This window comes from Diabrotica virgifera, chromosome 9 (genome assembly GCF_917563875.1).
Source record: "Diabrotica virgifera virgifera chromosome 9, PGI_DIABVI_V3a".
NCBI lineage: Eukaryota > Metazoa > Arthropoda > Insecta > Coleoptera > Chrysomelidae > Diabrotica > Diabrotica virgifera.
This window is the reverse complement of record NC_065451.1, coordinates 8,823,644-8,837,018: the sequence shown is the minus strand read 5'-3', so window position 1 is coordinate 8,837,018 and position 13,375 is coordinate 8,823,644. Positions and strand designations below refer to the sequence as shown.

The window sequence follows — 13,375 nt, the reverse complement described above, 5'->3', positions numbered from 1 at the left end:
CCAGCAAAAATAAGAGTATATAAGACAATAATTCGTCCCACAATAACGTATGGAAGCGAAACCTGGACTCTGAATCAGCGGGAAACAACAAAATTACTGGTACTTGAAAGAAAGATACTGCGGACTATCTATGGGCCTTGCAGAGAAGAGACAACAGGAGAATGGAGAAGAAGACACAATGATGAACTCCAGACAATATACGGAGATAAAAACATAGTACGCTACATTAAATCAAACAGAATACGATGGGCGGGTCACGTACTAAGATCAAGTGACGAAAGACTTCTGAACGCCACATTCTGGGAAAGGCCCGATGGAAAAAGGTCAGTTGGTCGCCCAAGAAAGAGATGGAAGGACGCAGTAGCCAGTGATCTACGCAAAATGGGAGTACAGCAATGGGAAATAGCTGCTCAGGACCGACAACAATGGAGGGAAATAGTAAACGCGGCCAAGATTCACATAGAGTTGTAGAGCCAAATGATGATGATGATGACAGGCTTCATTGGCGAAGCCTGCCTTTGGCAGGTAGGCTGCCTAGTGCACGGGAGCCTTTAGTCTCCTTAGTCCTGTTAGTCTAATCTGTCAGTTTTTCTATAATTGTCTGTTCTATTTGAGTGTAGACATCCTTTGATTTGGTTATATATATTTTTTTTAAATCATGAACATGTGGACAAATCTATAACATTTTTTTAAAATCTAGGCAGAGGAGGTATGTGTACTATAACCCTCAGTGAACCTCTTTTAAAACTTCGACCAAGAAAAGACTTAGTAGAGACCCTTTTACATGAGATGATCCATGCTTATCTATTCGTAACTAACAATAATAGGGATAGAGATGGACACGGACCTGAGTTTCACAGACACATGAATAGGATTAACCAAGAGGCTGGTAAGTGTCTTCTTTCTAGGATATAAATCCAAGTTAAGTATACTCCATTTGAAAATTATTGATAGTAACCAAAAAAATCTGACTTAGTGGAGTCACTGAATGTGGATATGAGCTATTATTCTTGTTCTCATGATCATTTTTCAGTGCGTCACAGTTTTTCGATTTCTCTCTAATGCATTAAGTTAGATGAGACGGAAAAAGCGGTAGCTCCGTGATTAAACACAAAAATAATGCAGCATTACAATGGTTATATACATAAGATGTCTATTCCTAACCTACCTTTGATTCGTTGATATTTAGAATGCGCGTTTTTTCTAGCCAATCAAATACACGTATTACGAACATTTGACAAAAACTTGGTCCATTTTGGCCATTTTTTAGAAGTGTCAAAGAGTCAAGTGACGGTTATTATTCAGGTCAGTATTTTGTGTACCTGTCATTTTGAAATTTCGAATTCGACTTCACTTGTGTTTTACAACGTCTCTGTGCATTATTTTGTGTTTTGGTTTAGAATTTAGTTCGTTAAAAGTTAGTCATTGGCGTGAGGAGACTAGAGACATTCGATTTGTACCGAAGAGTGCTAAATATCTCATGAGTAGATAGAATAGCCAACGTGGAGGTAATGAGACTTACGCATAAGGAACGAGAACTAACAAATAAGAAGAAAGCTGAGATATATGGGACATGTGATGAGAGATGTATATCTAATACTCCAGGTCATTATGCAAGAAAAAGATCCATAATAAGGAGACGTAACTCATGGCTGAAGAACCTTAGGAACTGGTTTGGATGTAATAACAATGAATTATTTAGAGCCGCTGTTTCAGAAATAAAGATCTCTCTGATGATTGCTAACTTTTGAAGCGGAGACAGCACCTAGAGAAGAAGATAAAAACACAGTTTATGGACAGTTTTGTGTCATTTTTTAATGTTTCCATATTTATAAATTTAATTAACAATATTGTTTACTTTTTAATTTTATTCCTCTTTATAAAAAATACCTACATGTTAACATATTGTGTAAAAATCAAATCTACTAAATTACTAATTAGTTTAATTCCACAAGCTTTTCACCTATGGCTAAGTACGATTGTGGCATCTGTCAGATTCGTCAATAATTACATGAAATAAGTCTCGACACACCCAATACAGTATATGACGTCATAATTAATGACGCACTGAAAAATGATCATGAGAACAAGAATACCTGCGATTTCGTTGAACCTCCATCGATTTGCATGAAAATTGGTGAGTGGTTAGAGGATATCTCAAGGAACAAAGGTGACATGGTACCAACTTGCGCTTTTACCCTGGGGGTGCATGCCACCCCTTCTCGGGGGTGAAAATTATTTTATTAAAAATAACCCAATAATTCGATAGAGGGACAAATTTCAAGCAAAATTTTTTCATATAAAGTTATTAAAATGAATCAAAACTTTTTGAGTTATTAAAGATCAAAGATTTTAATTTTTCTTTATAAAAATGCATGTTTTTAACCAATTTTTCATCAATAACTCAAAAAGTGTAAGTTTTTACAAAAAAGTTATTATTATCAAAATTGAAGCTAATAAAAAATGAAATAAATCCCTTACTAGGAAAACCTTTTAGTGTTAACTAAAAGTGAGTTATAGGTAATTAAATGTATATTTTTTTCGGCGAATAAAAAACTCTAGTATTCAAGCTGAAATAACGGGAAATTGATGCATTTTATAACATAAACTTATTAAACATTTGTCAAAGTACTTAAAAATATTTATCAAATTAGCCCCCGAACATGTTGACAGCGTTAAAATTTAGGCTCCAAAATTGATCTTTTAAAAACTTTTTAAGAAAATGTTATTGTTTTTTTTAATACCTACATTCGTGTTTACGATATCAGGTTCATCTAAAAACTGTTTGAAAGTTAATTCCAAGTGCTATTTAAGCGCGTTAAACCTAATCTTCTAAACCCCTTACTTTTTAAAAAAATAAAAGGTTAAATGACCCCGGTTGCATGGTTCCCACAGCAAAATTTAAGATTTAAACGTTTCTATCTCGGTTATTTTTTACCCTATAGAAATAGTAAAACAGGTAAAATATTTAGCACAGAAAAAATATAAAATTTGGTTATATATATTTTTTACGTATATTGAGTATTTTTGGAGTTATTATCAAAACAATACAATAATTACAATAATTTTAAAAATTATGATTTTTTTAAATTATACCTTTTTTTCAAAAATATGCATTCTAAACCGGTCAAAATTATCAAAAACATTACTTATGCTAATATAAAGAAGTTCTTGTAAGGATTACTATAAATTTTAATTTTTGTGGAAATGGCGTATGTTTTATTTTTCACTTTTTCCTAAAAAATTCGAAACGGTTCTTTTATTTTCATTATAACTTGCCTAATTTTGACGCTATTACCTTGTTCTGAACCTCATTTGATAGGTATTCTGAAGTACTTTGACAAATGTTTAGCAGGAATATTTTATACATTGCATCGTTTTCCCGTTATTTAAGCTTGAATATTTAGATTTGAGTACTCGTCGAAAAAAATACACATTCAATTGCCAATAACTCACTTTGAACTAACATTAGTTTAGTTCTTTATGTAAGAAATGCTTTCAATTTTTTATTATCTTTAATTTCAGTAATAATAACTTTGTTGTAAAAGCTTAGAGTTTTTGATTTATACGTGAAAAACCGATTTAAAACATGTATTTTTTTACGAAAAAATAAAATCTTTGGTCTTTAATAACTCAAAAAGTGTTGATTTATTTTAATAATTTTATATAACAAATTTTGCTTATAATTTGTCCCTCTATGGACTTATGGTATTATTTAAAAAAAAAAATTTTCACCCCCAGGAAGGGGTGGCATCCACACCCAGGGTAAAAGCGCAAGTTGGCATCATGTCACCTTTATTCTGTGATGTATCGTCTAACTGTTCACCAATTTTCATGAAAATCGATCGAGGTTCAAGGAAATCGGAGATGAAAACCTTTAGTGACTGCACTAACTAGAAGGTATCGATATTTGTATTTTTTCTGCTTTGAACAGCTCTGTATGAAGAATCTTGTAGTCTTCTGCCATAACTGTACTATCATGCATTTTCAAATTTAGTATGAACATATTTAAACAGTATGAGTCACCATTGATGCAACAATATTATAAATAAACTATAGAATTTAAAAGTCTGTAATTCTTCTGTAGGTTCTTCTTCTTTAAGTACCATCTCCCAATCGGAGGTTGAACATCATCATCACTATCTTGACTGGCTCTGCCACTGCTCTGAAGTGTTTGATGAAACTTTATTTAAACCAGTCACTTAAATTTTTCTACCATGACACTCTCAGTCTTCCTAAAACTTCTTCCTTCTCTTATCTTTCCTTGTATTATAAGACTTAGCATTTCATATTGCTGTCTCGTCATTATGTGTCCCAGATATTTTAACTTTATTATTTTTACTATGTTTATTATTTCATATTCTTTGTCCATTTTTCGCAATTAGGGATTGCAATCCAGCAGCATTTTCAATCCAGCTGGATTTTTGCAAGATGGGCTTGAATCCAGCTGGATCCAGCAAAATGTGGAATCACAATAAAAACACGATTTTAATGTTTTTTTGTCTGTATTCTTAATTTTTAAATTTCTAAATTTTTAAACATGAATTATTTAGTTTCTTGGAAGTGAGACCTTAAAAAACATAGGCCTAACCTATGTACTTCGCACAGAACTGCACATATAGCCAGTTGCGGAGAAAGCCCTTCCGGCCTCTGTGCTGGTCGGTTTTAAGGTCATCAAATACTCAGACCATTGACAAATGATCGCCTTCCACTCCTTTGGCCTCATAAACTGCCATTTCCTTTTCCAAAATCATTTCGTAATCTTTTTAAGAACCATTTTTTTTGTTATAAAAGTTTTCTCTTTTTTTTCGTTTCAATTCTGTATCCGTGATATTCTATGCATTTAACGTAACACCACATTTCAGATCACTGTAGCTTATTTATGTCTTCTTGCTTCAATGTTCAGCTTTCAAGTCTATATTTCATTGTTGAAAACATATAACATCTGAGAGCTCTGACTCTCAGTTCTAATCTGAGGTCTTTATTGCAGAGAGTTAGTTTCATTTTTTCAAACTCATTTTTTGCTATTTTTATTCTGACCCTTATTTCTGTTGTTGGATCATTATTTTCTGAATTCTAGGTTCTCAGTTATTTGTATTTATCAAAACTTTCTATCGGTACATTCTCCAAATGTATGCTTGTTTGTATTATATATGATTTCTTATTTATTATCATACAGTGAGCACATAAAGGTTGGAATAAATTCGTTTTCTCAAGCATGGATGATTTTGGAAAAAAATCCCGAAACATTTTTATTTTTAAATTACGACTGTTTGGCATACATATATCATACTAGTGACGTCACCCATCTGGGCGTGATGACGTCATGGATGATTTTTTTAAATGAGAATAGGGGTCATGTGATAGCTGAAAGGTAATTCAATTCTCTATTCAGTAATATAAACATTAACATAATTATTTATACAGGGTGTACAAAAAAAATTTTTTGGATTAAATTTATTGACATAAAAAGAAGAATGTATGTAATTTATTTAATTCAAAATACATTTTACTGCTCTCAGAAAACTGAAAAAAATGTTTATTTGAAAAATAATCATTGCTTTTCGCTTAAATTAAATGTTCAAATTGTCACGAGGCTGGTGGGTGGTGGCTTTAATATTGAATTTAAGCAAAAAACAATATTTATTTGCGAAATAAAAATTATTTCCTGTTTTCTGATAGCAGTAAAATGTATTTTGAATTAATTAAATAAATTACAAACATTCTTATTTTTATGTCAATAAATTTAATTCAAAAATTTTTTTTGACACCCTTCATAAATAATTATATTAATGTGTATACTCATATATCTAGGAACATCGGTTAACCCCAATAATAACACATCAGGGGAAATAAAAAGACGAATAATAATTGCAAACAGGTGTTATCATAGTCTATCAAAGTACTTAGCTAACAAACATCTGTCTCAAAAAACTCGTATAAGGCTGTATAGATAGAACATTGATAGTCCCCGTTCTCACATATGGATCAGAGGCATGGACGCTAACTAAAACAGATGAATCCGCTCTATCGATTTTTGAAAGAAAGGTGCTACGTAAGATATTCGGAGCGGTCTGTGAGAACGGAATATGGAGGCGTAGATATAACTTTGAACTGCAGAATATATACAAGCATAAGTTTGGTGGAAAAGATATTATCACTATAATTAAGCGAAACCGCCTGCAGTGGGCAGGACATGTAGCCCGGGCCCCTGAATCGAACATGATAAAAAAGATTCTAACAGCGCAACCCGTGGGAATGAGAAGACGGGGTAGACCAAAGCTGAGGTGGATGGACGGGGTAACACAAGATGCCGAGAAGATCTGAGTCGGCAGCTGGAAAATGCAAGCAAGGGACAGAACAGAATGGCGTAGAAAGCTTGAGAAGGTCGAGGCCATTGATATAAAAACACCCAGGATAGAACCTATGAGCAAAATTCTGGCGTCCAAAGTAGCTGATAAAAAGTAGCTAATAACTTGACATAACAATGGCCGACTCTTGGTTTCCGGAATAATTTCTTGATTTACCAACAGGAATGCATTAAATTATTGACTTAATATTTCCTTAATACATAATGTTACCTGTTTTACAATGTATTTTACATTAAAATATGTCACCAAATAAAATATTTATTATTTATGAACCACAAAAACACCTGTCAACGCCAACTTCACGTCAGAAATTGTAAACAGTATGTGACGTCAGTTCCGTCGCAGATCAGATGCATGTAAAATTATACACAGTTAGACCGCTTGGTCGAGGCCCTCTAAGGGCTGTAGCACCAAGATGATGATGGTGAATGTTTATACTACTGAATAGAGTACTAATACTAGATACTAAGATATACTACTACTATTCTTATTTAAAAAAATCATCGATGACCTCATCACGTCCAGATGGGTGACGTCACTAGTATGATATAATATATGCCAATAAGTCGTAATTTAAAAATAAAAATTGACCTGTTTTGGGATTTTTTTTCCAAAATCGTCCGTTCTCGAGAAAATGAATTTATTCCAACCTTTACGTGCTCACTGTATATTTAGTCGTTTTTATATTCATTTTTAGTCTATATTCTTCGCAGGAACTATTTGTTTTGTTTAGTAGTAGTATATAGGTTAATAAAGGGAATATATAACTCCAAATAATGTTGAAATATGTAGGATGGTTGACAAAAGTGAGAGTGAATAAACTCTGTTTTTGGAGTGCTCTAGTTTGTATTGTTTTTTTTTTACATTGTGCATCACTAATTAAATTTATTATATCTATATATAAATTGTGGTTTTCGAGATATTTTAGTTTTTCGTAAATTACAAGGTTTAATTAAAGAACAAATTTGTAATTACAATATTTTGAAAATTTTGACTATTTAACCATATTAAGCGGAAAACATACCAACGCGATCTCGACGCGATCGCGTTCACGATGGCGATCGCGATTCAACTCGTCTACTTGTTTGCTTCAGACGAGTTGGATCGTGAACGCTATCGCGCCGTTATCGCTTCGGTGTGTTTTCCGCTTTATGAGAATCGTGTCAAAGGTGACTCGTATATAGATGTAATTTGCAATTGATATACCATTAGTGGTATGTATCTTTCTATATGATGACTCTCTAAAATTAAAGTATATCTAAACTGTCCGCAGTATATTCCTAACATCAAATCACTAGTCTTATAGATTAACCAAATAAAATCATTTATAATTTTGCTATTGCTTTTCCAGTATTGCTGATCATATCTTGCAGTATGTGTTTTAGGGGATAGGCGCAAAATCTCGGACCAATGCATTTTAAATGTATTAATTTTTTTCGAATCCTTAGAAATCTAATAAATATTTTTGAAAAATTTAAACGTAGAATGAAAGATTACATTATTACCGAGGGTCGAAAGTCCCTGAAAACTTATATAATGTTTATTTTAATAAGTTACAGGGGTAAAAAAGTGAAAATTTATTGTGATTTTTAATTTTAAATATCTCATTCAAAAAACCTTTTTGTTATTCTAAGAGACTTTCGGCCCTCGGTAATAAGGTAGTCCTTTATTCTGCGTTTAAATTTTTCAAAAATATTTTAGTTTTCTAAGGATTCGAAAAAAAAATGAATACACTTAAAATGCATTGGTCCGAGATATAGCGCCCACGCTCTTAAGCTAAGGTTTTACCCAGCAAATTGATAAAGTAAATTAAATGATACCTATTACATAGCAACTGTAAGCACTGAAGTTTTTAGTCAATAGTTTTAAAAACCGGGTTATACGATCTAGAATATTACTATAGTCTGGGCATATTATCGGAGAATAGGCAATTTTTGGGAAAAGTTATTTCCCAGCAATTTTATTGCTGGAATCGAATCTTATGATTGTATATATTAATAATATAGGTATGCAAAGTCCGCAGATAGTGTGCTACTTTATTTATAAACAAAATGGCGCCCGAAAATCGTGTTTTTTTTCAATTTTTGCTGTATAACTTTAAAGATTTTAACTTTGCATCAAAAACACCCAAATAAAAATTCATCATAAAGAAATTCTGCGTAGAGACGTGTTTTTCCCGATTTACTTCGACAAAAATTTTCACCGGAAAATGCGGGTTTTCCAACAAAATCTTTAATTTTCAACTAAAATTTTAGATAAGTAATTGTTTATCAATAATTAAATAACTTGGTAATATAAAAGCTCTGTTCATATAGATTATAATTCCAGAAGCTGATGGAATTTAAATGAAGAGTTTAGCAACAATTGAATTGTTAATTAAAAAATTAAGGTCGGTATAATAACCACAATAATTATGATACATAAGAATAACTATGAGTTTTTTTTAAAAAAAACTGTACCTATCTAATTTACTTTACAGAATTGAAATTGGACTATTTAAGCGGCCTCAGTAATATTTTAAAATTATAAACAATTTTTTGGCTTATAAACAAATATAATATCTCGGGAAATATTAAACTAAATTAAATCATGAAATAGGTATTGAAAAAAAAGCGACAGGACGCTTTTTTTAAAACAAAAAACGTTTAATTGTGATGAGTGGTTCCTGAGATACAACGGGTCAAAGTTGACTGGAAATTACGGCAAAGGTATAAACAATATGATCATAATTTTCGAACCATCACCTTTTTATTTTTGTCCCCTTTCTCCACACCAATTTTCATATCTTTAAAATACTCACAACATATTTTATTATAATATAAACTATCGACATTACGAGTGAAAATTGCCAAAAAGAGCAAAATTCCAATCAAAAATTAGGTTGGAGAAAATGTAATCTCAAAGTTCAAAATCGTTATACGTTAAAAAAATGCATTTTCTCGGCTTCCCATGGAGCAATTTCCTTCATTCTTTTTTTGTTCCCAAGTAACTCGAGTAGAGCCATCTAACTAACGCAATATTAAATGTCAAACTTGCTTTTGTTTTGTTATAATAGATTAATATTTTCTTAAAAATATATTTTGCAAGTTTGACATTTAATAATGCGTTAGTTAGATGGCTCTACTCGAGTTACTTGGGAACAAAAAAAGAATGAAGGAAATTGCTCCATGGGAAGCCGAGAAAATGCATTTTTTTAACGTATAACGATTTTGAACTTTGAGATTACATTTTCTCCAACCTAATTTTTGATTGGAATTTTGCTATTTTTGGCAATTTTCACTCGTAATATCAATAGTTTTTATTATAATAATATATGTTATGAGTATTTTAACGATATGAAAATTGGTGTGGAGAAAGGGGACAAAAATAAAAAGGTGATGGTTTGAAAATTATGATCTTATTGCTTATATCTTTTCCGTAAATGCCGGTCAACTTTGACCGGTTGTATCTCAGGAACCACTCATCACAATTAAACGTTTTTTCTTTTAAAAGAAGCGTCCTGCCGCTTTTTTCCAATACCGTTTTTATGATTTAATTTAATTTAATTTAATATTTCCTGAGATATTCTATTTGTTTATAAGCCAAAAAATTGTTTATAATTTTAAAATATTCCCGAGGCCGCTTAAGTAGTCCAATTTCAATTCTGTAAGGTACATTAAATAGGTACAGTGTCTTTTTATACAAAAATTATAGTTATTCTTATATATCGTAATTATTGTGGTTATTATAGCGAACGTAAATTTTTAATTAACAATTCAATTTTTGCTAAACTGTTCATTCAATTTCCATCGGCCTCTGGAATTATAAGCTATACGAAAAGAGCTTTTATATTACCAAGTTATTTAATTATTGATAAACAATTACGTATATAAAATTTTATTTGAAAATTAAAGATTTTGTTGGAAATCCCCGCATTTTCCGGGGAAAATTTTCGTCGAAATTACAGTGAATTTTTATTTGGGTGTTTTTGGCGTAAAGTTACAATCTTTGGAGTTATAGAGTAAAAATTGAAAAAAACACGATTTTTGGGCGCCAAAAAGTAGCACTCAATCTGCGGACTTTGCATATCTATATTATTAATATATACCAGGGGTGGCCAAGCTCCTTGATAGTCCGAGCCATTTTTCAAAACTTGAAATTTTTCGCGAGCCGCCATTTAACAATTATTATACAAAAAAGTGTAAAAATGGTGTTAAATTTTTTTCTCCCTGTTTGGATTTCACGAATTTTAAAGTGAAATAAAATGGTTCACATCGTTGTTTCGAATATATGCAAAATATTCTACAAGCAGCTTTTACTATTTCAGGATACTTCGATTCTTCATCGTTCTTCCATCGTTTTTTGAGATTGATCTTCTACGGTCTGGTCTACTGTCTTTAACATGCTGTTTTCCTCTGATCTTACATCATAACCTGTCCAACTTATCCGGTTAGCTTTTATGTCTGACGACGTTTTCAGTACCATACACAGTCACCAATTCAGTTTTGCGGCACTTTCTCCACTCTCCTGTTAATTCATCTCTTTGAGGGCCAAATATCATTCTGAGAATTTACTTTCAAAAACCAGTAGCATATATTATTTCCAGCTGATGTGGAGTCCATATTTCACTTCCACAGATACATAATATTTGGGCGAATAAATGGCATGCACAATCTTAATTTAGATTGTCTTTTTAGTAGCTTAGATCTTAATAATGGTGATAGCGGGTATAATGCTGTATTCCACGCAGCTATCTTTGCTGAGACCCCTTTTTATATGTGGTTGCCATCTGTGATTACCGCCCCTAGATATTTAAACTCTTACTACTTCGAAGTTGTTGTCATTAATAGTTACATAATATATTCTGCCTTACTCTTGATCTTGGATTTTTGGTTACTAGATGTATTTCGTTTTCTCTTCATTTATTCGAAGACCCAGGTAGATGATCTAGGTGCAATCGAGAATCAAAATAGTTTTGATTCTCGATTCTCAAGTCCCCCTGTCAGCTCAGATGATATTTTACTTAATATTCTAAGACAAAATTTAATAGCAACGGTGATAAGAGGTCTCCTTGTCTGTCTTGATATTACACATAGTCATTATTTATATTTGTTGTCAGTAATTTAAAACATTTTGAAACAGAAAAATTAAAAGTAATTCAGGTACATTTATTGAGAGCCACAAATAATCATTCAAAGAGCCACATGTGGCTCGCGAGCCACAGTTTGGCCACCCCTGATATATACAATCATAAGATTTGATTCCAGCAATAAAATTGCTGGTAAATAACTTTTCCTTGTATTTTGCTAATTAGCCCAGAGTACTACTAACAGTCAACAGAACAGGGCCACCAGTTCGTCTCATAATTTGTGGAATTTTGGAATGTGTGTAATGAAACAAGTAGAGTTGTAGGATGCAATTTTGCTTCTTTGTTATTGCATCGCAAACACGAAGTTAAGTGTGTGGCATAAAGTGCTTTTTTTCTGGGTACATCCTTTATTTGATTGTCAGTGTTTAACTAACAAATGCCAGGTAAGTTGCATACTTCCATTATTAACATTGGTGGTTTGGGTTGAATCTTTGAAAACTTTATGTATGGTGTAATGGAACAAATCTTTATTATATATTGACGCACAAACATATTGCAAGGTTGCGATATTACAGTTTTTTTTTTTTGAGGAAAAAGATGATGCATAATGCACTTTGTTTAATGTAAAATTTCATTTTTGTGTTTATCTCACCAACACTTTTGAACGGGATGTCCGATTTCTGGACCCCTTTGTTTCATTTCTCACAACTTCTTGATTCTCCATCACCTCTAACTTTGTTTTACAACACATTCGCTTTTTTTCTGTATATTAGTGTAGTTCTTCTTTTATAATATTTTGATAATCAACTATTTTCAATGGGAAATAAGCCACAATTTTACCAAAATAATGATTTTATTAACATTTTAATTTATTAATTTATTTTATAAAATACCTTGTGAATGCGAACAATTTTATTTAGGTGAAACATCAAGACCATTAAACGTTAGAATAAGTGAAAATCAGTCTTATATTAAAAATAGAGAATTTGATAGATCTCAAATATGTCAACACGCATGGGATAATGAACATAGAGTTCAGTGGAGAGATTCAGGTATAGTCCTGAAAGAATCAGATAATAAAAAGGGAAAAATCAAAGCTATGATTTGTTTGCTATGCTATGATTTGTTTGCTATGCTATGATTTTTTTGTGACGGATATTCTTGAGTTGGGATTGATTTCATGTAGTCGAATGAACTATCTTTTAGTAAAGTCGTCCCAGGAACGCAACTCATATTGGCGATATCATTTTAAAGTCTTCTACTTTAAAATGTATGATATACGTCTAAATTGCCAATATAAATGAGTCAGATTAAATAAATTATCAACCATTTTTTTTTACTTAGCAACAACATTTTTGTTTATTTTAGTAGTATTTTGTATTTTGTCAACGAAACCCGATTTGGGCTTCGAAACGTTAATAAAATCATTTTTTTGGTAACATTGTGGCTTATTTTCCATTGAAAATAGTTGATTATAAAAATGCCACAAGGAAATAGCTTCAGAACAACATATAATATTTTGGTTTTTTTGTCTACTGTGTTCATGATGTTTATCTCTATTTTTGCTTTATTTCTGTTTTCTAGTTAAAGTTTACAATCCTCATCAAATCAATCCTTCTTTTGGTTCTTCTTTTTCTTTTCCATTACCATCATTTTTCACCCTGTCGTTATCGCGGTTTGTATTTGTATCCACTAGTGGCTTATTCGTCTTCTGTTGTGTTCAATAATCTTAATCTTAATTCATGTTCAAAATGTCCTTTCTTGCAACATCTTTGTTTCAAAACTTTTAAGAAAATTAAGGTAAAATCTATGAGAAACGCTTATGTTGTACTATTATTTTGTTGTAGCTTATTTTATTGCTTCAGTTATTCATTACATCACCTTAATTTTTTTATACAGTTGGTATAAATAGTAATATAACTTGCAATATTTCGAT

At 31.6% G+C, this 13,375-nt stretch overlaps 1 protein-coding gene across 1 annotated transcript in view; it reads left to right on the top strand.

Annotated features, from left to right (window-relative positions):
- The window catches only part of LOC114332237 (DNA-dependent metalloprotease SPRTN), a 39,625-nt gene that overhangs the window by 7,432 nt on the left and 18,818 nt on the right, over nt 1-13,375 (top strand). Inside the window, exon 3 of the mRNA XM_050661165.1 lies at nt 701-889. Coding sequence (XP_050517122.1) covers nt 701-889 — 189 coding nt within the window. The remainder of the gene's footprint in view (nt 1-700; nt 890-13,375) is intronic.